The sequence below is a fragment of the Ciconia boyciana genome, chromosome 5 (assembly GCF_034638445.1).
Source record: "Ciconia boyciana chromosome 5, ASM3463844v1, whole genome shotgun sequence".
NCBI lineage: Eukaryota > Metazoa > Chordata > Aves > Ciconiiformes > Ciconiidae > Ciconia > Ciconia boyciana.
Genome location: NC_132938.1, coordinates 66,267,562 through 66,293,689, shown reverse-complemented (window position 1 = coordinate 66,293,689; position 26,128 = coordinate 66,267,562). Strand labels below are relative to the sequence as shown.

The following is a 26,128-nucleotide window of genomic DNA, read 5'->3' as shown; positions in this document are numbered from 1 at the left end:
CATGCACACATGCAGGCATGTTTTTAAAAAGTTCCTACCATGACTGCAATCCAGAAAAGCTCAAGCTCACAGCTAACATCCATAAATTATGACAAACACATTCATTAGCCCAAAGCTTGCATGACCAGTTCATCTTAATAGTAATAACTCGGTTAAAAGTTGAACTAGGTTCACATTAAGCAAAAAAACCTTTGCTGTGTCTCACTGGTCTTACCACTCTAACCCTTTTAACATAAACAATTTTGTTCTTAAAGGCCTGCCATGCTAAGCCTGAAAGCATTTCTCTAAGAGCCCCTTCCCAATGTTTTCTTCCAAGGTCACATACCTCCAATGTACTTTGTCTTGGAAATCTGGTTGTGAAGCCCAATATGCTGCATGCCTATATAATATTCAGTGAATAAACATATTTGTCCTTGTGTAAGTGCATGGACTGAGGGAAAATGGAAAACAGATCAGGAATCCTCTTTTGGGAGACTATGTTCTAACAGCTTTTTAAACCTGATTATCAGCTGTGGAACAGTAATTTTTTTTCAGCATTAAATCAAAAAATCTCTTTGCTACAGGAAAAGACTACTTACAAATAAACTCAGTTTGTTACAAATTTAGAAGGTCATAGTTGTTTTCTAGTTAATTATAGATTCAGTAGTTGAGTCTCCCTGATATGACTTCATGTTGTAATTTCAAGTTCAGTCTGCATGATGAGTCACTTCTACTCTAGAAAGGATAAACAGTAAGCCATAAATGTTCCTTAGAGTTTGGGGACAGGCAAGGAAAAAAGTTAGGTTAGAAATCAGGTTAAGAGCTCAACTACAATACTTTATGTCACAGGGACTGAAATTTCTATGACCCTAATTTTAAGTTTTCAGGAAGTGTAAGAGGCTTATTTACATACATTTAGAGATGAGTATAAATGCCACACAAGACCCATTACAAATATAGAATTTATTTCTCTTTACATTCAGACAGCAACATATTGCAGATTTGAACATGCCACATCTTGTATGACTTATGGATCCTATGTTTATAGTTGTGATACTATTGCTAGCTCAGATCAACACAAAAAGTGTTTCTGAAGTGGCTTTCTTGAGATCTTTAAGCCATTAGCAGCAATGTTTGCTGAAGGGTAGTCTTGAAAACCCACTTCATAAAAATTCATCTGTCATAGCCTACATTATCCAGCTGCTTACTGTATGTTACCTTTACCGCTCCAGATCTCAAGAAAGCAATTTCAACAGTAGCAGTGGACAGGGAAATTGAGGACTCACCCCTTATCTTCCCTCAGGTAGCAGTTATCAATAAAGGCAATACCATGTTATAAGGCCACCAAATTCCTCACAGTCCGTGAACCGTGCTTTTAGCAGGGCAGCTCCTTTCTCATTCTTTAGGGTCTGCAGCCCTTGCTTCCCTTCCCCCCTTGCACATCCAGGTGCAAGCTAACCAAAAGAGTCAATCTTACAGTTCTGACATCATCCTAAAACATGTTATTTAAATCAATCTACAACTAAAAGTCTGTGAGCAAAAGGAAAAAAGACAAAATTATTATGTTTAAAGCTTCTTCAAAGTACCATGAACAAGAGGTATCTTCACAACCAGTGTCCTGACAGCATCTGTTTGGTGTACTTCCCTTCATCCTTACAAACTCAGGAAAAACTGCAATGCTTTTTTCCTTTTCTCTCAACTCTCCATATATTCAGCTAGAGAATACCAGGAGCTGCAGTGCATCATGACATGAAGATGGGGATGGGGCAGGGGAGTGAGGAGAGTGAAAAGGGAGGGAGAGACAGAGACACACTGCCCTTGGCAGGCTCTGCACCAGCCGTACAGAGAATATGCGTACATGTGATGAGGGATTTTGTTGCTCCAGTTTTTGTGGGTTTTTTTAATAAAAAAACATTATTCCTGCTAAGGCTGGCTGTGCAAAATTAGTTTTCGAGAATCACCATTCAGTCTGACTCTGTTCCTGTAGACAGACTTCCTATTGATCCATTTCTCACTAGCATTTTGCTGTAGTTTTTCTGCTGTTGTTCTTTGAAAGTATCTTTGACTTTCGCTCGTTTCAGACCTCCATCCCTGGAACAGAGCAAGAGACAAGAGTAACCCATCATGATTGTTACCACTATTGTTAGCAAACTATGTATTAACTTAGTCAACTCTAGAGTCTTAACATAAAAGATTAAGAAGGCTTTTCTTCAGAACTTCTAGAACATCCAAGTTTAAGCAAGTTTATTAAAACATTTATCTTAAGCCATAATGCTTATGCAGTCCAAATTTTGAGTTTAGCCCATTAAAGCAGCCTACTCATGTTCGTAACAGTTTGCACCTACCATAGGCATAGAAATCTTTGCCAACCTGGGATGCTATTTCCCTAGACTGTCGAGGCAGTCAGTATTGTGCAACACCATAGTTGTCTCTTGCCTTACATCACTCAGAGGGCCAGCTGGGCCTCAGTTGAATCTGTTTGCCCATTCTCTTCATCAGAATCTTGGTCTCAAGTTTGTTCCTTACAGTCCTATGAAATCTAGGCATTATGCTGCTACTTACTGAGATAGGACATGAGAAAGTCAGAGCAGAAAGCGTCAAGCCCTGTGTTTTATTTTTTGTTCATCAGTTTTACCAAGTAACTTCACTGCTGCTCCTTAATCTCAGCATGAGTCTCAACATGAGAAACAACTGTGAAGGGGCCCTCCTCAAAAGCATCAAGACTTTACGTGAAACTCACTGCATGAGCGCTACATGCTCCCAAGACTTCATGCATCTTTTTTATTTTCACTTCCACATACACATATGTGCAAGTGAAGTTACTCCTCATTTTCTCCTGAGCAGAATAAAGTTATATTAACGTTATCTGTCACAAAGCTAAGGGAGGAAGCACCTCTCAACCAAACTAACAACAGATAGTCCACAAAGTCTAACAAGGATGGCATCACTCACCAGGGAAGTTCAGTCAGTCCTCCTTGGCGAGCAATGGCTGACTTCACTCTGTTGGCAAACTGAACAGCATCTTCACCTTCCTTCAAGGGTCATAAATTCAACATAATCAAAGCAGAGAGAAGTGAATTGAAACAGACTTCTGTAACACTTTTCATCTGCTGCCTCATCAAATTAGCTCACTGCCAAACAATCCATCCCTTACCATGCCAATACAATCTGATGTTCCAATGAGATAATAATTTAGCTCATTTTTCCCCTAAAGTGTTGAAATTAGGGGAAAATTTTGCTCCAACAGGATGGAACATTAACAGCATTGCTACTGTGAATAGCTGTATATTTACTGCTATCCTTTGCGTATTTGATGCACTGCTGATGGTACCAAGCTGCATCAGGAAAAGCTAAGTCCAATTATACATCAAAAGACAACACTAACAAAAGTCCAGTATAAAACTCCGATTTGGAGACATGGGGTGAGTAGGGGTTTTGGGGAAAAAGAGTAAAAAGAGGCACTTGGTAGACACAGTCAGGTTCTTAAATAGTGATCAGTCAACCAGATGCTAGATTACCTTTCTAACCATTGGTGGCATGTACCACACATTGCAAACAATGGCCCAGCTGGTCATTATTCGCAGCAGATAGCTCACAATGTTATATTTGCTGCTGTTCCAGAATGCGTCTCCAAACTGAGGATCATACTGTAAGGGATCACAAAAATAAATGTTAAAACCCTTTCCCCACAGACCATCACAGCCTGTCTCAGATCTGAGGTGGATGCCTTCAGTCACATGCCAGAGTAAGAGAAAATTCACAACAGACATGTTTGCTTAGAATGAGGCTTTAGAAAAATTACCCTATGCTTATTAGTGCTGCTTGTGATTACATGACAGAACCAGCAGCAGATGTCACCCATTTCCCTGAACAGACAAAAGAGCTAAGTCTGCTGCAAGCTGCATGCTTCTCTTCCCTTCAGCACTGGGAAGGACTAGCTGGATCTCCTTTCCTTCCAGCTTTCTGGAGGAAGAAGCTGACCCCACCACGTCGCACCAGCCAGGCTCCATAGGCTGAAGGACTTCACTTTCTCATTTCAGCCACTTATACTCTACGAATCATCCACAGCATGTAGCCAATTGCCAGAGCTACTGTGCTTTCATTAGCAGCTGTACTGAAACAGCTTCCTACCACCCTGACAAAAACAGATCCCAAACTCTGAAATTCAGCAGCCAGCTATTTCCACTTACTTTGATTGCAACAGGATAGATTGTCCCTCCTATTTCAAAGCTCCCCTTCTTGAACATCATCACAGATGTATTGTTTATGCAGGTGCCTGTCCAGAAGATAAACTGAAGTCATTACTTCACACAGCCTACCACATTTCAGTAGCAACACTACATCAACATACAGGTCTTACACTCACTGAGGAGCAAATGAGGAGCACCCTTTATGGTTAAGTTAAGCATGTCTCCCCTATTTGCCTTCATTCTTTGTCTTGTGACTGACTCCCTGAACAAAGCCAGAAACAAAAAGCGAAACATGTGCGAAACAAAAAGCACAAGCCTGAGGTTAGATCTGTAGGACAGTGAATTGATATTCACAGGGCAAAAGAAACATTCTCCTCATTCTTCTGCCTACAGCTTCTGCCAGGAGACCAAACAGCCAGGGACAGTATTGTGTTGTCTTTGTGTAATCTCATATTAAAGATGAAAAATAGCAATGCCCTAATAAAATCTAAGCCAGAGGTGATGATACATTTGAGCACCAGAAGCCATAAAAAAGAACAGGGACGACATCTAAACTGAATGGAGATAAGGAGCAGTTCAGCTTCTTACCTTCTGGAAAAATTAAGATCGGGAGCTTGCTCTTATCCGCCACATGTTCCCTGAGTCTGTGGAAGCAGAAGGAACACTTAAATAGCTCCTTTCCACTCTTCTTGCCCCAGGCAGGTGCATTAAAAATATCTTTACAGAGAACACATTTGTTTGAAACCAAAGCCTTTTACTGGACACTAATTTGTACTTGCTTTTCTGTTTCTGACAAATCTGAGGCTTTGTGCAAGCCATCCCTTAGGCTCCTGGTGCATTACACTGAGGCAATATCCTGTTTTCTTTCCTCCATAGTATTTTATTAATGACTGTCAGGGAAGCCAACAAAATGTATGCCATTAAGTCAGTCCAATTAACTGATCAACTCAACCTGCAAGAAATTGCCTACATAAGAAAGAGTATTGTGCAGCAGTCCATCCATCCAGGCACTGCTTACTTAACAGCAGGTTTCTTAAAGAGGACTCCTAAATGCCTACTGCTCATACTACTTGAATAACACTTAGATGACCTGGTAAAGGTGTCCTGCCGCACAGAGGCCAATGAGGTGGTAAAGAAGTTAACCTGTCAAAATAAACCTAAAAGTTCTTTAAAAGTTAGGAAAAATTTCTATCACTGTACTACAGTGTTCATGAGTACGCCTTTGGTGACATTCTGCAGATAACTGCCTTTGTAAGTAGCTCAGTTTTTTAACTAGACACATTTTTGCCCTTCACCCAAACAAGTAAAGCTTGTTATTTCTAGTGGCTCACAATTTCAAATGAAGACAAGACAGTTCATGTCACAGAAAGCCCATTTTTTCATCAGTATTTCTCTTCAACAGAAAATCCCAGAATTTGAAGTACCTTCACATCCTTTCAAAATGTCTATCTGAATTCATTGGCCATTAATTATTATGCTAATGGCTACCCAAATGAGATGTTTTGTGACAGTCTGCTGCAATCCAGACCTTACCAAAACCTTTGGTCTGAACCATTTCACCTTGTATAAACTTTTCAAACCTTCCTTGGTGACCTGGGAACCTGACATTTTGACCACAGTCTACTGTACCAAAGCCCACAAAAGCAAGCATATTTGGGTCATTCTGAATGATCCAGTTTGCTGCATACCACCCCTCCAACTCACTCCAAGAACTGCTGTTGAGCCACTACTATACTGATAGCTTCCACTCCTACCTACATCTACCGATTTGCAATACCCTGCATCATTCCAGCCTACAGTAATGTGGAATTTCAGATAACTCTTATCCCTGTGATTAGCATTTATAAGCAGCAGTCATCATTTGGAATAAGACAACTAGATATGACTCCTGCTAAGAGAACATGCTTTCACAAGTCGGCCTTTTGCCCTCTCAAGATCCCAAGGTTCCAAGTTCCCTATTTCCCATTGCGACCTCATCAGCTTCTTCGGCTTCTGTCTTTCCAAAGCTTTAATTCCTCATCTGGGTCTTTGATTGTTCAATGACTCGTCTGGGATTACATAGCCGGGCGTGTCCTCTCAGGCACCAGTAGGTATACCGGAGTTACACTAGCACTGCAATCCCCTGCTCCAACCCACACCTCACCTTTTTGTCACTAGATGGCGGTCTTTGATTTCCGAGCGTTCAAACCAGACGTGAGGACAGGCCTTGACTGTGGCTCTCTGAATAACTCCCATTAATCCACCGTGAACTTGGCCAACCTGCAAGCCCAGTAAGGCACGTCAGCATATGAGACACCTGAAAAGCAGACCTTCCTCTTCTGCATCCCCCTCAGAAAAACCCCAAACACACTGGAGACTGCAAACCAGGACCGGGCAGTGCCCACAAACTATTAAAATGCATTCACTTGAAGAGATCTAGACACATGCATGGAAGCATATATCAAGTATTTCACCAGATGAAGAGCCTAACATTGACACTGCCAGGACAACTTCACCAGCACATATCTTGCGGACCAACTTCAACACAATTTATACTTTTTCCCCACTGACTAGTGCTCAAGTAAACATCTCTACTGTGAAAGTTAAGTACTGAACTCCACAACCAATACCCCGCAATCTTTCCCTTTCCTGGCCTCTCTCCCTCTGCTGTAGTCATCATGGGTCTGCTCATACCATTGCATAGCATCCATCATTTGTCAAAATGATCGCATCTATCGGTGATGTGTGGTTGGCAACACAAATTCCTCCTTTCTGAGGCTTGTTTTCCCTGTAATTACATAATTTTTTGTTAGACTACTAGTGCGCTAAGCACCACATTACACACACAACAGTTCCATAAAGCTGTCAGGTGAGTCAGCATCTAGTGTTACATTAACCCACAGGTCAGGAAAGAGCTGCCCCATTTCAAATGGGATACTCACACATAAAAGTATACACACGCTTTTGCTATCATAACATCAGCTCACTCACTTGTTATGGTAATGTATAGTACCAGACAGAGCTCTGACGAGGATGCGGGAGCACGTGAGGTGGACCACTTCACTCAGATAGTTTTTCACACTGAAAGAAATCACAGGCTCTGGAGGATCCTGGAAAGCAGCTAGACACACACACAATGTTCTCTAGCCTACTCAACACAACTCAGGGCTGAAATTTTCCTGGTACTCTGGAGCAGAGAGGGATATTCCCAGCTCTACCACTCACTTGCTACAGCAGCTCAGCCAAGACATGTCATACCCTTGGTCTCACCTATGCAAGGCTGTTATCTCCTCACTGGGTATTTTTCATCCCAGCACGGTTATCTTCCCTACAACACTCCCTTTGAGTCTCTCATGACAGCAAGAGGAGCCCATTAGAAACCACGAACCTCAGTGCCAAGCCTGGCAAGAAGCCAACCTCAGCCCAAGTTCAAAATGCCACTAAAAGCATGGGCACAAGTCTGTGGGTGCAGTGGACTATCAGTAGTCTACCACTTGTAAAATCTGTCCAGTCCTAATCTTGAGCTGTTTGCACTGATGCAACTTGGCAAGTTCATCCCTCACACACCATACACAGTACCTACCTGCTGTTTGGCAGCTGTCCTACCATTGTTGTCCCCACAATCATTGAAGTAATCCCAATGGCAGCAAGGGTAAAGCTACAGACAAAATAGACATTAAACCAAAATAAGTAGTTTTGCTCATTTTAATATCACTTTCCCCTTTAAAATGGAAAGGGATTGCAAGAATTCAATTATTCCTCAAATACTTGACATATCCAGTTCTCTAACTCAGTAGTCCCCTGACACATTGCTCAAAATCGTGGTCTAGCAAAGGCAACGGATTCAGATACCCCAATGCATATAGTGTCACGGAGTTTTAGAGCTCACCCAACTTACACTTATGTTGCCAATACACATGACTTAGGGGAAACATTCACAGAAAAGATGACCACTAGCCCTAATCTACTCTCCACAGTAAATGGCAAGATAAAAATGTTCTGAATGCCTTCTTAATCATTCAAAGGAGAATTTAAGCCAGTTCATCTTCTGTATCTGCTAATGCTGCTTTTCAGGTAAAAAAGCTGAGATGACACTTCCCAAGAAAACACACATTTACATGTTCCCAGACTGACAAAATCCCTCAGCACCCATAAGTTTACCGTAGGGGCAGCAGGAAGCAGTACCGCACTATAACCCCAATGACCCACACAACAGTCAGCCTCAGGCTGATGTAGTGGAAGTTGACATTAGTCCTTGTGAGGAGATTCCAGGAGACCAGCTCTTCAGAGGAAAACCGCTGGGTGACTTCATCTTCCACAATGGCCTCAAACCCTTTTCTGCAGAAGTAGAATATGTCAGAGAATTCAAAGTCCACTCGATGCAGACGCGCAATTTCTTTCTCCATAGGCGTTTCATCTCTTTCAATGATACCTTGGGAAGGAAAGGGTAACCATATGAGGAAGTAATTCTATACAGTAACAGTCATCCTCCAAATCACTTGCCACTAGGCATTACTTGAGGAGACAAATTTACTGGCAGAGCCCCTCCTAAGATAGCAAGATCAGATGGATAGTTGAACACAGCATACTCTTCAGTAGGCCAGTTCTAGCTCCCCTTCCTCACATAAACCCCTTGAACAGCAAATATAAAGTTCTGTTGCCTACTGAAGGTGAAGCAAGAATGCAAATCCTTTCCCACCATCTGACAAGACCCCAACTCAGCAATTTTATCCAAGACCATCTTATGCTTCCAGAGGAAACCAAGTGAGACCTTGGCCTTTCCATTCCCTTCTCCTGGTACTCTGTGTATTTAAGGGCATTCAATCTCCCCCATGGAGGCTTCCCTGTTCCCTAGGCCTGTCTTGTCAGACATTTTGGCATCCCACAGCCACATTCAGCTGACACATGCTCTATTGCTGCCTGCGAAAGCCCCAGACTGCAATAGCTACCTGACATCTGTGCATGGACCAGCTTTGAACCAAATGCACCTCCCTCCCTTCACAGCACAAGCCTTTTCTACAAGCACAGCCAGGACCACACTATTTTTTATTTTAGTTTAAGTAAAACAAAAAACCCTCCAAAAAATACAAAGTCAAAGAAAGTTGTGTCTAGAGGTGCCTTGATATAATTTAGCTTGGCCCTAACAGTTGTGTTTCAGTTGAACTCTGCCCACACAATGCCTGTCAATAGAAAAGAAACCTGGAGAGTTCAGAATTGCAGTACAATAGCAAGTATTCCCTCTTCTACCCCCTTTTCATTTTTTATACTTATGGTCTGATAAGCACCAATTTCTCACTAGAGCTTTCAAAGGCAAGGACAAATTGTGTAACCTAAACATAAAGATCAAGTAGTTGCTTTCTGGTAAGCAAGTCTGGCTCCAGAAATTGATGACTGAAGAAATCTAGAATAACATTTAACCAGAACAACTATCCCCTGAGACACTCAACTGGGATTACAGAGGTCCAAGTTCAGATTGCCACTCTGTCAGACACACTCTGACAAATTGCATAATCTCTGTGCTTCCATGTTGAGATAAAAAAATGGGAAAGGAGGAAGCACCCAACTGTTTCAAGCTACTAGGCACTTTCCCACAAATACACATCCCACAATGTGGAAATCTGCATCCCAAGGAAGTCTTGCAAGCAGAAAAAACTTTGTGAATATATTTGCTATGCAAATCACATGCAACATTTAAATCACAATTGACACAGAAAATCTTTGTATTGCACTGTAGCATACATATGGGATAACACAAGAAGCTCCAAGATACAAGTCCCACAGATCACTGAGGTAAACACTAACGAACAACATGTGAGATGTCACACTGCAACAAAACCTATTAGCACCTTCAGCTCTGAACTTGGCAGCCACAGCTTGCAATTCCACCAGTGGACCACCTCAGTGCATTGTCCTATCACTAGCCTATAAATATAAATTGTTAATATGGCACACCCACATGCCCTTTGGGATCTAAATTAGACAAACATGCATCACATCAAACATTTAGCAGGACGGACTACACTTATGTCGTATTTTAAACTCAAACTAGAGCTCTAGTTTGTGGTTCAATTTTTCTCTCAGTCAGTCCTGTAAACCTCTAAGCTGTGAAACATCCAGGACTGTAGGCGAGTCAGCCTAACCTGTCTGCTCCATGCTGCTGCTGGCCAGGGGAACTCTCCAGCACCCATCACACAAGTACCACTCTTCTCCCCAGTTCCCAGGAGAACTGGGAACACTTCCTCCTTATCCAGCCCCTGGTTCAGCATCAGCCAAGCAGTTGGCTCCCCTGGTTCCTACTTCTTGGCTGAAACCAGCCCAGGGTTCAAGTTTAACACACTGCTGGCACAGCCAAGATAGCACAGCCGTAATGTCTTGCCTCACCAGCCTGTGCTGTCATTGTCACACGACACCCCCATGTGCAAGCTGCCTTGCAGCCTTGGGACAAGCTACTCCAAGCCAAGATCTCAGCAGCACCTGAAGGTATTATGAACAGAATTAAACACATGCTGCTCAGGTGATGTACTTAGCCTTCTTGTAATCAGAAGTAACATTTAATGGCCTTTAATCCCTTGGGCATGGGCAGAGCTGAGTTTGCCAAAGACAGCTAAAAGGCAGCATTATGCAGGAGTACAGCAAACATCACTCTCAACCAAAAAAGCCATAGCTGCCTCTTTACTCAGTGTCACAGCACAAGCCCCAGGCCTTCAAGCTCACATACTCTAGTCAGCTCATTACACCAGGCTCAAATTTGACACTATCTACTTAGTCACATTAGTTGCATAAGCTTTTCTTTTAGCAGATGTCACTTTCAAAACTCTGACTTAACAGCATTTTTGTGTTTTTTAAATCCAACAACTTGAAGAGGACTGCCTTTTGACGCAGCCAACACCCACACTGACAGCTGGTTATTCAGGTGCAACGAGATAGACATCTAGCCTCCAAGTATCTGCTCAGCCAAAAGCTACCATTGGGCCTGGCACATAAACATGCTGCCCTCTAACACAGAGGGACCTTGAGGTGACAGCACCAGGTAATTCCTAACACAGCAACTACACCAGCCAACATTTTTCTTGGGACGATTCCTTATCACACCACCAACACAGGGGCACTGGTTGCCATTTCTGCCAACAGATGTGAAATAAAACTGGATTTAGTACTGCAGAGAAAGGTGGTGTCTCCTCAGTCATGCTCTCTTTTGTCTTTCACAGAGGGACACTGGATTTTAAGGTCTTTCGGGAGGACCATTTTTGCTCTGCCTGGGAATAGGAAAACTTGCCCTTGCACATGCATCTGCAGTGCTCCCTCCCATCCTGACCCACCTCTTAGTGAGGACTGGATGGTCAGGAAAGATGGAAGAAGTGCTACACGTTCCCCTTCAGCACTTAACACACATATGCATACGCACACATAGACACTTACCTTTACCCTGTTTTAATCGGCTACTCCATAATTCATTATCACCAGGAATTTCTCCTCCCTCAGTAAATATTGTGTAATGCAATTGGGTCTCTCCGTCTGAAGCCAAATGTCACCAGACAGAGAAGCCAAATTGCCAACTTATATACTGCACTGTTAGACCTACACCTGCCCTGGCCCTCAAGGGCACATCCACATACAGGAATCCAGACTCCTAATCACAAGTCAGTTAGTCCTATACTTAAAAAGCTCCCAAGACCAATATACAGATGGTCAGCCTCCATATCTCCGCTGCTCCCCATACCTTCTCCAGTAAGGAATAATTAGGCTCCAGCTTACTGCAGTAAGAGCCACCTACAGTGGGGAAAGGTTTTAATTTTAATTTCAAATATAAAAGGACATTAAAAAGTGTGCTTCAGGCCACCATTGCAATTGTGTATCCCCATCCATAAGACAGCTTGAACACAGCCCGCATGCAAACATGTATATGAATTACCTCAGGCCATTTTTACTAACTCACTAATGCTCCAGGCAGTGGAATGCACCCAGATTAGTCCAGGTCCTGAACTACAGCACATATTAGCACTATACACCCGTCAGTCACACATACAGGGGAAATAGGTACTTGTAGTTTTATGGAAAGATAGGTCATAGAACATGATCTACTAGCCAGGTCCTCTCTCCCTTTACCATAGAATCATAGAATTGTTTAGGTTGGAAAAGACCTTTAAGATCATCGAGTCCAACCATAAAGCTAACACTGCCAAGTCCACCACTACACCATGTCCCTAAGCACCACATCTACATGTCTTTTAAACACCTCCAGAGATGGTGACTCAACTGCTTCCCTGGGCAGCCTGTTACAATGCTTGACGACCCTTTAGGTGAAGAAATTTTTCCTAACATCCAGTCTAAACCTCCCCTGGTGCAACTTGAGGCCATTTCCTCTTGTCCTATCACTTGTTACTCAGGAAAAGAGACCAACACCCACCTTGCTACAACCTGCTTTCAGGTAGTTGTAGAGAGTGATAAGGTCTCTGCTGCGCCTCCCTTTTCTCCACGTTAAACAACCCCAGTTCCCTCAGCCGCTCCTCATCAGACTTGTGCTCTAGACCCTTCACCAGCTTCGTTGCCCTTCTCTGGACACGCTCCAGCACCTCAATGTCTCTCTTGTAGTGAAGGGCCCAAAACTGAACACAGGATTCGAGGTGCAGCCTCACCAGTGCTGAGTACAGGGGGACAATCACTTCCCTAGTCCCACTGGCCACACTATTTCTGATACAAGCCAGGATGCTATTGGCCTTCTTGGTCACCTGGGCACACTGCCGGCTCATATTCAGGCGGCTGTCAGCTAAACCCCCAGGTCCTTTTCTGCCAGGCAGCTTTCCAGCCACTCTTCCCCAAGACTGTAGCATTGCATGGGGTTGTTGTGACCAAAGTGCAGGACCTTGCACTTGGCCTTGTTGAACCTCATACAATGGGCCCCAGCCCATCGATCCAGCCTGTCCAGATCCCTCTGTAGAGCCTTCCTACCCTCAAGCAGATCAACACTCCCACACAACTTGGTGTCATCTGCAAACTTATTGAGGGTGCACTCGATCCCCTCATCCAGATCATTGATAAAGATACTAAACAGAACTGGCCCCAGTACTGAGCCCTGGGGAACACCGCTTGTGACTGGGCACCAACTGGGTTTAATTCCATTCACCACCACTCTTTGGCCCGGCCATCCAGACAGTTCTTTACCCAGTGAAGAGTACGCCCGTCCAAGCCATGAGCAGCCAGTTTCTCCAGGACAATGCTGTGGGAAACAGTGTCAAAGGCTTTACTAAAGTCTAGGTAGACATCCACAGCCTTTCCTTCATCCACCAAGTGGGTCACCTTGTTGTAGAAGGAGATCAGGTTGGTTAAGCAGGACCTGCCTTTCATAAACCCATGCTGGCTGGGCCTGATCACCTGGTTGTCCTGTACGTGCCACGTGATGGCAACTCAAGATGATCTCCTCCATAACCTTTCCCAGCACCAAGGTCAGGCTGACAGGCCTGTAGTTCCCCGGATCCTCCTTCTGGCCCTTCTTGTAGATGGGCGTCACATTCGCTAACCTCCAGTCAACTGGGACCTCCCCAGTTAGCCAGGACTGCTGGTAAATCATGGAAAGTGGCTTGGTGAGCACTTCCACCAGCTCCCTCAGTACCCTTGGGTGGATCTCATCAGGCCCCATAGACCTGTGCATGTCTAAGTGGTGTAGCAGGTCACTAACCATTTCCCCTTGGATTATGGGGGCTTCATTCTGCCCCCTGTCCCTGTCTTCCAGCTCAGGGCCTGGGTACCCCAAGAACAACTGGTCTTATTATTAAAGACTGAGGCAAAGAAGGCATTAAGTACATCAGCCTTTTCCTCATCCTTTGTCACTATGTTTCCCCCTGCATCCAATAAAGGATGGATATTCTCCTTAGCCCTCCTTTTGTTGCTAATGTATTTATAGAAATATTTTTTTATTGCCTTTTACAGCAGTAGCCAGTTTAAGTTCTAGTTGGGCTTTGGCCCTTCTAATTTTCTCACAACATCCTTGTAGTCCTCCTGAGTTGCCTGCCCCTTCTTCCAAAGGTCATAAAGTCTTCTTTTTTTCCCTGAGTTCCAGCCAAAGCTCTCTGTTCAGCCAGGCTGGTCTTCTTCCCCACCAGCTCATCTTTCAGCACATGGGACAGCCTGTTCCTGCACCTTTAAGGCCTTCCTTTTCTAGAGAAGAAAAAACCACATGCCAGAATGATCAGATGTCTAGAAAGACAAGAGCTCCTACTGCATGGATAAAGCAGCACAGTTGGATCTCTTGCCCTCTGACTGACCCATGATGTGATAGGACACTATCACCCTTACAGGAAAAGGATATCTTGCTGCATCACTGACGACCTGTGAAACATAGATAGCAGGACATTGACATTATTTGTCAGGATCACTCACCTTGCCTTCTCCCCACCCCAAAAAAAACCCACAACTTTCAGGACACTGGTGAGTGATACAGGACATACACTCTCAGCCACTTTAAAGTCAGCAATTAAATAAGACAAATTTTAACCTGTTTTAAGAGCTGCTGTGCAGTACCTCCAGTTTATTATTGCAGAGGCTAACTGACAGTTGGATCTGCTACATCAGAGCCTGCTTTCATGCCTGGCCTGTAGACAGTACAATACCAGTGTTTACAGTATTGATAAGGATACCCCTTTGGAGATGAAACACACAACCAGTTCAGCAGTTCAGTCCCCTTTACTGTATCATGTTCACACAAGCTAATTTGTAGAATCAGGTGACAACTGACTTTACTAACTGGCAAGCTGGTCCTGTTTCCAGTTGTGCCGCGTAATGAGGGAGCACACAGAATACGCTGACACTGCTGTCAAATGCTGTCAGAAACAAGCAAATCAGTAGCAATACCGAGGCAGTCAGGAACCAGGAGAAAACCAAGCACTGGCTGCAACACCTTGTTCAGCCTTCTCCTATTTCCTGGGCAAACTCAGACTGCTCTCACTGCGCTTACAGCTCCAAAGTCTTACAGCGAACTCTGACCTAGTACAGCCTACCATGACACACACAGTATGGGTTAAGATATAGTAAAAGAACTAATTTCAAAATTAGGCTAAAGGAAGACATATGAAGCAACTCTTCAGCTGTCTTTCTACAAATGAGTGTAAGAAGTTCGTCTGGCAAACACTGAGGTAACCCCAGGGGGCAAAAGGTGAATAGCAGCAGACTGAAAAAAGGGAACAAGTATAACACCACACACTTCCATCCAGCAGTCCTACAAAAGAAAAAGCACTGAGCTTGGGAAAGAAAAGTGCTGTCCACTAAACATTCAGATTCCTCAGAGATTATTAAGTGTACTCTGATGCTGTTAGGACTGAGATAGTTGGCCAGCAGCCCTGTAAGCAGTGACCTAAAGACAGATTTCAAGACAAAAATCAAGCCCATACTGTAACTCAAAAGTTTCCCCTCAGCTGAGGACAGTCTCCATCTTAAGCTCTTACTTTGTTTTGTTAAACTTATTGTTACTTCATACCCTTCATTTCCTCATCCCCTGATTTTTCAACCATTCAGTACAAGCCAGTAAAAGAAGCATTTCATTCTGCAGGAACAGTTCTTGAGCCAGTAACATTGCAAAACAATAAGATGTAACAGCTTGTAACCACCCCACCTCTTCTCCAGTTCTCTCATGCACACATCTAACTTCTCCATTTGAAAAGGACTCAGCTCTCCAACTTTAGAACATTAGTCTTATCAATTTGTCTTTACCCAGAGCTCTCACCATTAGCAGCAGGAGTCTTTAAGATCTGTGGCTGTGGCTTTTTGACACCTTTTTCTATCCGTATAGTGGCCCACTGTTAAAGAGAAAGACAACATTAATTTCACAAATGTAGTATTCACTTAAGAAAAAAATCACCTAAAAAAGCAACAGTTAATCAAAGACAGGTTGTGATTTTCAAAGAATAGCTTCACCAGGTAATCATCACCCATCTTCCTCAAATGTGTCTACACACCCACACACAGTTCCTCTGAAGAAACACTGTCTCAGTGTATTTAATAATCAAAAAAACCACTCCGTACTAGTCAGTACTTCCCAACTCTGCTTGCCAGTCTTTGGAGAGCCAACTTGGTGCTTCACAGATGTTTCAGTTCCAGTTCAGATACACAACCACCAAGAGCCTGACAGGCCTCTGTCAGATTTGCTACTTGCACATCATCCACTGAGTCGTGGCTGCATGGGAAGCTCCAGGAGCTCAGTTAGACAACAGCCCCTGAGCATACAACACGTGTTCACAGATCCAACAGATACATCACAACTCAGCTTGTCGTCTTTCACAGTATTTTCACCATAATGAAGCAAAAAAAAAAGTCCTAACTGGGTTAAGTCACACTAAGGCCTGCACACAGCTAACTCCACTAAAAACCAAAATGGCATTTGCAGTCATGGGAAGTCTCATTTAAGTTCTGTCTCAGTCCAAAGAGGATTGGGCCCAAGATTTTTCCAAGCTGAACAAAACCAAAGTTTCCCTTGACTCTGCAACTGCTCATTTCTTGGCATTTTAGAGCTCTGAGCAGCAGAGAAACAGGCCAAATCACCATCTCTAGTGTACACCTGCAGAGAGCCCCTTACCCTGCCCTTGGGAAGGGCTGCCAGCTCACTGGGGTTAACCTGCTCTTTTCTAGTGGGTGGGCTGAGAGAATGAGATTGAAATAGGTGATAAAGTAAGTTCTGCTCCCCAACGAGTGTCAAAGGTTCCTAGCAGCTCTGCTCCCTCCAAACCCCCGTGGCAGAACCATGGAGTCAGGAGACTTCCTCCCATTTCCAGCCCTGATGGGGCTAGAGCCAGTTTAACCTGTTCTCAGGCCAAAAGGCTTTCTTGACCTTCAGCTGACTCAGTTCCACACAGTGCTTTTAAACAGCCCTTCTACCTCCTATGTCAGGCTTCATTTTCACTGGGTTAATGACTACAACCCCTTTGCTGCCTCAAAGCCTGCCCGTGATGACAGAGTAACCCTTCTGGCCTGGATTCTTCCTTTCCCTACATGGCAGCTTTGTGAAGGGATGGAAAGCTCAGCCAACGAGGACTGACTTTGTGGCTCCCTGTTATGCACATTAATTTCTCCCCCAAGAGACTTAATCCTATTTCTAGGAATACTGTTATAATAGGCATTTCCAAGACAGACAGGTGACCTGGCAGAAATGAGCTCATATCAAAAGATCACGATATCATCCTGTTCAAACCTTAACAACTTACTCTCTAGTCCTTAAGCAGTATCAAAGGCATACTTTGTTTGAACAACATACAGATGGTCCTTGCTGATCTGCACAGAAAGGACCCAGACTAATGTTAAGCCACGCAGTTTCCACCTCTCCCCTCCAACAGAGCTGTGGAGCATTTGGGGATGCAGTTTCCTTTTGAAGGGTCAGTGTCCTGACTCACGGCATGATCTCCACCACATAACTTCCCAGGAACAGCCAGCACTGCTTACTATATCAGGTCTCGCTGAATCACAACCTACCCTGCCAATATATTCACTCATTTTCTTAGTTCTGCTACGGCTAAGGCAGTAGCTGTTCCAGGAACTAATTTTACCTGTAGGAGTAACTCGGTACTTTCTGGCTACACATCATCCTCGGCAGTGCTACGGCCATTAAACTTCTGGGAAATACCGAAATGAAACATTGTTCAAGGAAGAAACTATTCACAATACCTCCATTTCTTCTACTAAATGGATTTGGAGGTACAGGCAGACCAGCAAATACATTGACACCATCATTCTCTGACCAGACTTGAACCACTGTATTCAATGAATTAAAATCTCTGTAAGCAGGTAAGTCACTTATTACATAGAAGAGTAAGAACATACTTGGCTAATGGTCTCAGCCATATACACTAGCTGACAAAGTAAGTTTTCATCTTCCAAATCCTCTCAAACAGGTAATCAAAACCTAGCACTGCCACCTTTTGCTTTGCAAAACCTGGGAGAACAGTTGCTGTTTGGTGCTCAGAAAGAGCATGCAACACTTCCTTCACAAGGCTCTTGCTACAGAAATCCTGCAGTTACAAGTTCATGCTAGATGTGTCAAAAAGTTTGAGCCTCAGCACAAGCCATGAGGACACAGGCCTTTGTAATGCTCAAAAGCTTGTAATATCCTACCGTACTGCAGTATCTTCTGACACTTCGCTATGCAAAGGAGACAGTGGGCTTTTCCCAAAGCAGACAGAAATTGCAGGGTCACATAACCCAAGTAAGTTTCTACTGCTTAGAAGCATTTATCTACCCTATTCAGAAAAGTACATTACTGCTTCGAAAGTAGTCTGACCTTTGGTCTGCAGCTTCATTTAACTCCAGAAAGCTGTAGTACCCCACCTGGGAGATGGTGGGGACAGGGACAAAGAGGAAGACTGGAGAGGACAGTTTCCTTTGCCCTCTACCCATGCCTTCCCAGGAGATGGAAGCACCGCCACAAGCTTGACACCAGCGTGGCATCTTGTACAAAGGTTGCACAGAGCATTCCAGGGGACAGCTGACTTGTGCTCCACAACTCAATAGTTGAGGAAGTTTTACTTTTGGTGCCAGATCTCCCAGGGGATTTAAGCATGCTTCATAAAACCAGTGAGGAAGAAACCAGCTCCCCCTCTTGCTCCCCTCTTGGCATTCATAAGGGCCCATGTCTACCAGATGCTACAGCAAACCAGTTTTAAGTCCTCTATGTCAGCTTTCTTCTTCCCTCAATCCATATTTCCAAAAAACTATGCGTGTTCCAGCAACTAAGCAGCAAGACATTTTTACTTAACTTTACTTAATCTAATCCTTCCACCTATTCTCAGGCACCTGAAATAAAGGCACTATCATCAAAGCCAAAATTTGGACTTTGATCAAGTGCAAAGTTTGTTTATATCCAGTTTGGAAAACAAAAGAGACACCACATGCAGGAATGTAAGCAATCTCCCTTCCTTCCTGCTAGCTAGGGATTTTGCACCATCCATCGCTGTTTCAGCTGGTTCCTATGCTAAAGAACAGCTTTATGCTACAAAGAGCTATCACAATGTACACTGATCTGTCCCATAGAGGGAAAAATAATGTGTTTGTGTATTAGAGATCAAAAAATATTAAACAAAATAAGCCATAGCCTCCATTCTACTCAGATCAGCAAAAAGCAGACTGGCAGGTCTTTCAGATTTATCACTTACTAGTAACATTGACAAAAATCTAAGTGGCTTCTCCCAGCTTGCAAGCTGGTGCTAAGCAGGCAGTCTTGAGCACCTTGGTGCAGACCTAAGTCTTTAGCAGGGATTTCTGAAGCAGTTTTGGGGAACAAGTATAAAACACCAGGCTCTTAAACAGATTAAAAATAGTTCTGCAGCTGGGGCTACTCACTGAACTAACATGTAAAGTTAGAAAGCAGCATGATCACAGAAACTACACAAACACCACCACAGGTCTGGTTTTGAAATTTTGGTATTCCAACTGCTCAGGACAAAGTAGCTTGGATGCTTTAATCACACAAGGCACAGTCTGAAGATACCACACTTCACTAGGCAAGGAAAACATCAACCTTTCCCTCCTCATCCTCATAGGAAAGGCTTCTAATTGATCAGCACCTTAAAAAAAAAACCACAGCAAGTCAACAACCTATACAAAATGGCCAAAAGATCAATTTCACTTATGCATGACTAAGCAATTCCCACATATATAGGACCTATGCAGTACTTGAGGAAGATCCAGTTAGACCTCAGAGGCAGAAGTCACACCTTATTTACAAGGGATGTCAAAAAAACTACATCTCTTCAGATAAGATAGTTGCCAGACAGGCAACTCTCTCCAAAGCCAAGCTTGACATGTTTCATGAAAACACATCTAGAGATACTTTGTTAGGATCAATCACAAGTCAAGTTATTAGGAACACTTCAGGGACTTCCTGTTTCCCTAACAGATGGAGCTTTGCCTTTCACCCTGTTTATCACCTTTACATCACCTCTAGCTTAACAGCAATGCTCGACGATTATTCAGAAGAGGAGAGAATTACTGATGATGAATGAAATGTACAGCCATATGAAGTCAGATCACTGGTGTTCCCCTACTTAAAGGCACTGCCAGGTCAGGTTCAGAGCAAAAGTTTATATGCTAATTTAGGTGAGCACTCCTCCTTGGAGGCTCTCCAAACCTCAATAACAACAGAAATATTTCATAGCACCTCCCACGCAATGCTACATTGTTTAACACAGCAAAATCTGCATGCCAATTATTGGGTTGTTTTGTGTGAGGAGGAGGAAAACACCACCACCAAGAGGAGCAACCATTTCCAAGTGAGGGCAAAAGGTCCTCTGTGGTCTCCCATACCATCTTTTCCTTATTCTGATGGGACATCCTTTTCTCTGCCTCCAAGCAGCTTTCCAAATTCTTCTGCACACATCAGTTGCATAACAAGCCCTTCCTGGTGGACAGGTATCCAAAGAACAACAAAGAGCCCAGCTTTACAGGAAAACAACCAAGCTTCTGCATCTGCTGATGCCATTGCATCAGCAACAGAAATGCCAAGCAGTTTCTTTTACACCAGCTTCACAAACTGTTACTTTAAGGTAAGCTCTGAATACAGCTGCTGTTATTTTTTTAACAGCATTTGCCTATCAACAGTATTAGAAATCCCAATGTTCACAAGCTGTGAAATTGAGAGCAGTTTCAGATCAGGGCTGTTGACCAGAAAAATGCTGCATTAATTAGTGATGCAATCCCAGCAGAGGGTAACCACCAGCTCTGCCAACCTTACTTATGTGCAAGGAGCCTTGATTATTAAATGTGTGGAAAACATACATAATGGCATTCACAGGAGTGGCGTCTAGGTTAATACAGCCCAGGGATTTACTTCAAAATTATGCAGCAGATTTGCTAAAATACTATTCCAAAAGCCAGTCCAAGCCCTGTAAACAAGGGTGCATCATTCACATGAGGCACATCTCCAAGACATGCTTCTTGTTAACAGCTGAGCTGGCAGCCTTCAGAGCTACCCTCTCACTTCAGAGCTCTCTGTTTCTCCTCTGCCTGGCAGTCCTTGAAGGATACCAATCACACAGAGGCCTTCATTGACACTGCGCAATGACATTAGTCAGAAAAGCTTGCTTCAGAGGCCAGCGAGTTAAACAGGAAACAGTCAAAAACCCACAATGATTCACCTATCTATTAGCTTACACGTCTTCCTTTTCCCTTCCCCACCCTTATACTCAGCACCACATGCAATCCTGATGGTGGTCCATGGGAAGAAACTTGGGCATACTTAGGACAGGACAGAACAGCTCATCCAACCTACCCTGCACAGCAACCACTACAGTTTGACCACAGGCACTGGAAGGTCCTTTCTCCCCCACAGGTATATTATTCTCAAGTTTAGGTCCATTAGGACCACATTCAAAGTGCTTGCAGCCATCAACAAACCATTAGCCCAAAATACACAATAAGGTGATGTTAGTTTATAGCCGGGCTGTTTTTTAACACAAGTGTGATCTAATAACTCCACTTCCCTCAGGCTAGCTCGTTTCTTAATTATTTCACAAGTAACAAGCACAACACAGTTTAAAAACACAATAAATGTTTTCCCATTAGAAAGAGCAAGCAGGGCAGTCTGTACAAGTGCTGCTGACAAGTCAACCCTGTCTGAGGGAGCTAGGCACACCCCAAAGAAAACAGCAGACTGGGAAAAAAAAGACTATTGGAATTAGTTCTTAACAAGGTGAGCTGCAATCTGTCAAGCAGAGATCATCACTCAGGGGGCTCACTGCTACTGCCAAATATATAGGCATACAGTCTAAACTAGTCCTCCAGATTTTCTACAAACTGATGGAAATAGAGAAACAGATTGCTCTGTGGTACTGGCTGCTCTATGTGCCTTAATGAAAGATAAATCATTTTCTGAAAGGCTAGATTTCTCCACTGCTTGGCAAGAGAGTTCAAATGGCATGCTTGCAGGTGCCTTACCAACCCCAACTCACAGTAGAGCTTATAAAAGAGGTGATGGACTAAGATAGATGAAAAATGAGACCAAGAGGTAAAGACACACTAAATTTAAAATTGGAAGCTATCTGACAACGTTTAAAAACAAACAGGGAGAAATGCAGCACACTGATGATCGCAAGAGGCAGTCCCCAGCATTTCAGCAATAGGAAAGATTTCTGTGGCAAGTGCTTTCACAAGCGTCAGCATGGCAGGTGACTAGCTCCTCACAGGAGCAAACAGCTGCTGGAAATGCTTTTGTAGCAGTAATCCAACATTTAAAAAAACATGCTAACACGGTGCCAGAGGTCCTTCTATTAACATTGAAAGGGAAGCCACAGGCAGAAGGAAGTAAGCAGCTTCCTAAAAGTTTGCTTAGTTTGGTAAGGCAATTCAGAAGCAAGTTAATGTACTTTAAGGAATATCTATGTGACAGGGAAAGCAGGTTTTCCGATAGCAAGTAGTCTGCCTGCTGTAGTGCATTCCTCTGGTATTAGCATAGCTGATGTGATGCTTTTCTGCTCTTTTTCCCCTTAACACATAGGAAAAAATATACTTATATACTCCACATAAGTATTGCACTAGGGATGACCAGCTTTAAGGGTCAAATGCAACCCACAATGCAAACTGACAGAAGCACATCCTCAACACTGCTGTCTGTACATGCTGCATTTTGCTTAGAAGCACATGCTTTGCTGAGGCAGCCCAGCATAGAGAAAAAGCTATTGTGCACCAACTGATCTCCATTGTCAGTAATGTCAAGACAGTCAAAAGCACAAGAACACTTTGTTCTTAAAAGGAGCTTTTCCCCTCCCTTTTCTTGAACCATGCTTGCAGCACTGGGAACAAGCTTCTGCCCTTGTGAAACAAGCAGGAACAGATTTATTTTTATTGGCAGGAAAAAACTGAAGCACAAGTCCAGTATCATTGTCAACTCGCTCCATACCACAGCCTAGATGACAACTGAACACCACAGACTCATTTTTATATGCCTTGTTTCATCTGACATGACAGTGGACCAGCAGGCATGCCACAGCAAACTGTAGACTTAGTCCTGGACTATGGTGCCCACATTGACAGACTTGGACCCTCACAACAGATTAGCTTTAATAAAGCACATGTTGTTACCTGACACTCACTGTGTCCTCCCACCATGCAAACATGTGGGATATAAACAGGCAAAGCCAGAGAACAACTTGGTATTCAGCTGGGGTGCACAAACAGCCACCACTTTGTAGACAGTTCCTGCAATCTAGCCCATCAAAGAGGCAACAAAGGCATCAGCAGCAGTGCCATCCTGATTGAGTGTTCTGCAGGCCCAAGAGCCCACCCTCCTGCAATGTGACAAGGGAGACCACCTGGGAGATCCAGGGCTGGAAGCCAAAGAGGAAGCTTAAGGAAGCCATTAAGTTAACCACTGTGGTGGAAAAGGTCTCAGCCATCAGAGACTGCAGCATCCTATGACTCAACATAGCCACCAAACAGACTACTGCTTCTCAGTAGAAAACCTACATACTCAATTCAACAGCCCAGGAAGTTTCAGACACCCGAGCAACTGCACAGGCTAGCAGCTATGTATTTTAACACTTTCCATTGTTAACATGATTTTTGGCAGGGAAAAGTCAGGTGCAACAACACATATCCAGGGGCTCTTGCAGGCACTGCTTGGAACTGGCTGACAGACTATTAGCCTGTCTCCGTCAGGCTGCTGACCAAGACAGACTTGTGAGCCAAGGAACAGGAGACATTTCACAACAAAACACTTTCTTTCAGGCATTCTCCCCATGCGGGTATTCCGAGGGCATAAAGAATTCACAGGCAAAGCAAGGCCAAGTTGAGATAAGTGGGTTACTTAGGTGGATTGAGCTTCTTCACTCTCCTGGAGCAAGTCTAACTTACCAGCCTCTTCTCAGAACACTTCCCATTTGTCATTGCCTTTTATTTTTTTATATATAATATTTATATACAATATAATTATGTATTAATATATTTTTAATATAATGAGTGGTATGTAATTCCTGAAAGTATTTAATGAAAGTAATGGAGACTCTCAAGATAAGTCATTATTTCCTCCTCCCTTAGGCACCAGGAGAGCTCTTACTCTTAGCCTAACAAGCCACCATCATCAATATGCCATCAGCTGCTTCTCCATACTTCTGCCCAAGACATTTTGAGTCACCTCTTGTCACAACATTTGATGACACTAAACAGTAATGATTAATTATCTAAGAATAAAGGATGTAAATTGTGGTTAATCACAGGTAAAGGCAAGTCATCCAAACAAGCCTATCTTACTAGGCCATCTGGATTGCTCCCTCAGGCCAGTGTGACCTTCACCTCCTCAGCTTCTGCTATCCAAAAATTTTTTTCCAGTAACAACTGCATCTTCTACCCTTAACAGTTATCCTCATACCATTCAGGGCCCCAGAAAGTACTTCAAGCAGGTGCATTCTCACCAAAAGCCTTAAAACATTTTAACTTAAGATGCATTTAACAGATGCAATTTTTATTAGTCGAGCACCAAGGATCTCAAAGGCACTGAAGTACATGAGCAAGTTTTGACTGAAAACCTCATAGAACAAGATGAAATTAGACAAAACCTACTTTCCATAGTCACATACTGATGTATACTGCATTGCCACAGACTGCGCCTTATATCGTTTTACTTTTCCTCCTTACAACTGTTTTGTTGGTTTGGGTTCCCCTCCTCCTTGGAAAAAGCATAAAAATTTAAATCAGATCATTTCCACCAGCCATTGTAAAACACTCTTCCTCACCACCACTATGAGCTTCAGAGGGTGTGTTTTCACATGCATATGAACTATGTCCGGCCCAGAAAGCAGTTCCTTTGCAAGAAGCTCACTTTCTCAGAGAATTTGGGGGAAGATGACAATTGAGGTGCTGGACACACTGGACTCGGACGGGAGCCTGCATCTCTGAGAATCAGCACTCCCAGCACTTACCATCACAGCCGCTGGGCATGCTGCCAGACATTTATATCCTCCAAGAACATGACCCTGCACCATTTCTCTCAGGTGGGGAACAGCTGACACCAAGCAGAGACAACCACGCCCAGGACATGGTACAGCCTTAGGTAACAAGGTTTATTTCACACTCCTGCGGGTTCAAGGAGCACACACCAGAGTCTGCACAACCACTAAATTCATACGGATTTATTTAGGTTTCTGCCTAAGGGCTTGAACTCCAAAACTACAAATGGACCTAGATGATGCCAGACAGGATGTAACCTACCCCCTCTCCTCCACTGCCCTCACTCCCCGAGGCAGGTCGGGGGCACAGATACTTCTGCGGGCTGCCCAGCCCTGGGCAGGGCCACAGGGGCGGGAAAAACCATCCCCATCCCCTCACACCTGCCTATGGGGCCTTCCCGGCCGCGCCGGGGGCCCGCCACCGCCCAGGGCGCGGCTGGAGCCGGCGGCGGAGCAGTTACGCTTCCTCCGGCCGGAGGGAGCCGTGCCCGGCCGGCGGGGCCCGCCAGGTCTCCTCAGGAGGAGACACAAATGCGCCGGCGCCACTGGGCGAAGAGGCGCTGCCGGAGAGGAGCAGCCCGGGCCGGAGGAACGGGGTACAGGCCCAGCCCCCCCGGGGTGCCCCCCGCCTCACGCCGGCCCCGGGCGACGCCTCACCGGGGACGCCATTTTGGAGTCCCCGGGGCGGTAGGACAGGTCCTGTGGGCCGCCCCCACCCCCCGCGCGGTCCAGCGTGTGAGGGAGGGCGCCGGCCTAAGGGGACGGCGGTCCCCGCGTACCTCCAGCGTCTTCACCAGGACCCACATGTAGGCCTCGGAGATGCCCAGCGAGACGCCCAGCGCCGAGGGCACCACGATGAGGGCGAGCACCAGCGCTAGCCACACCGCGCCCACCCGCGCCGCCGTCGACCCCACGTCCTCCATCGCGGGCAGCGCCCGACGCTGAGGCCGACGCTAGTAAGAGGGCGGGCGCCGCCACCCGCCGCCCTAAAGCCCAGCGGCCGCCGCCGGCCCGCCCCCGGCTCGCCCCGCTCCGCCCTCCCGGGGCCGGGCAAGGGCAGCAGGG

At 44.5% G+C, this 26,128-nt stretch overlaps 1 protein-coding gene across 2 annotated transcripts; it reads right to left on the bottom strand.

The window, feature by feature from the left end:
- Window positions 1-927: 927 nt before the first annotated feature.
- Window positions 928-26,061, bottom strand: LOC140652102 (glycerol-3-phosphate acyltransferase 3). Of its 2 annotated transcripts, none has more exons than XM_072862423.1 (12): window positions 25,843-26,061; window positions 15,865-15,937; window positions 8,310-8,580; window positions 7,732-7,806; window positions 7,140-7,229; window positions 6,843-6,936; window positions 6,313-6,428; window positions 4,758-4,813; window positions 4,170-4,255; window positions 3,498-3,626; window positions 2,932-3,011; window positions 928-2,070 (listed from the first exon to the last, which is right to left on the bottom strand). In XM_072862423.1, exons 1-12 carry the CDS (start codon window positions 25,984-25,986, stop codon window positions 1,944-1,946), a joined length of 1,341 nt encoding a protein of 446 aa, XP_072718524.1. In that variant the 5' UTR covers window positions 25,987-26,061; the 3' UTR covers window positions 928-1,943. The 2 variants fall into 2 exon arrangements, with proteins under 2 accessions (XP_072718524.1, XP_072718525.1); XM_072862424.1 differs by lacking the exon at window positions 25,843-26,061 and adding an exon at window positions 24,678-24,700.
- Window positions 26,062-26,128: the final 67 nt, after the last annotated feature.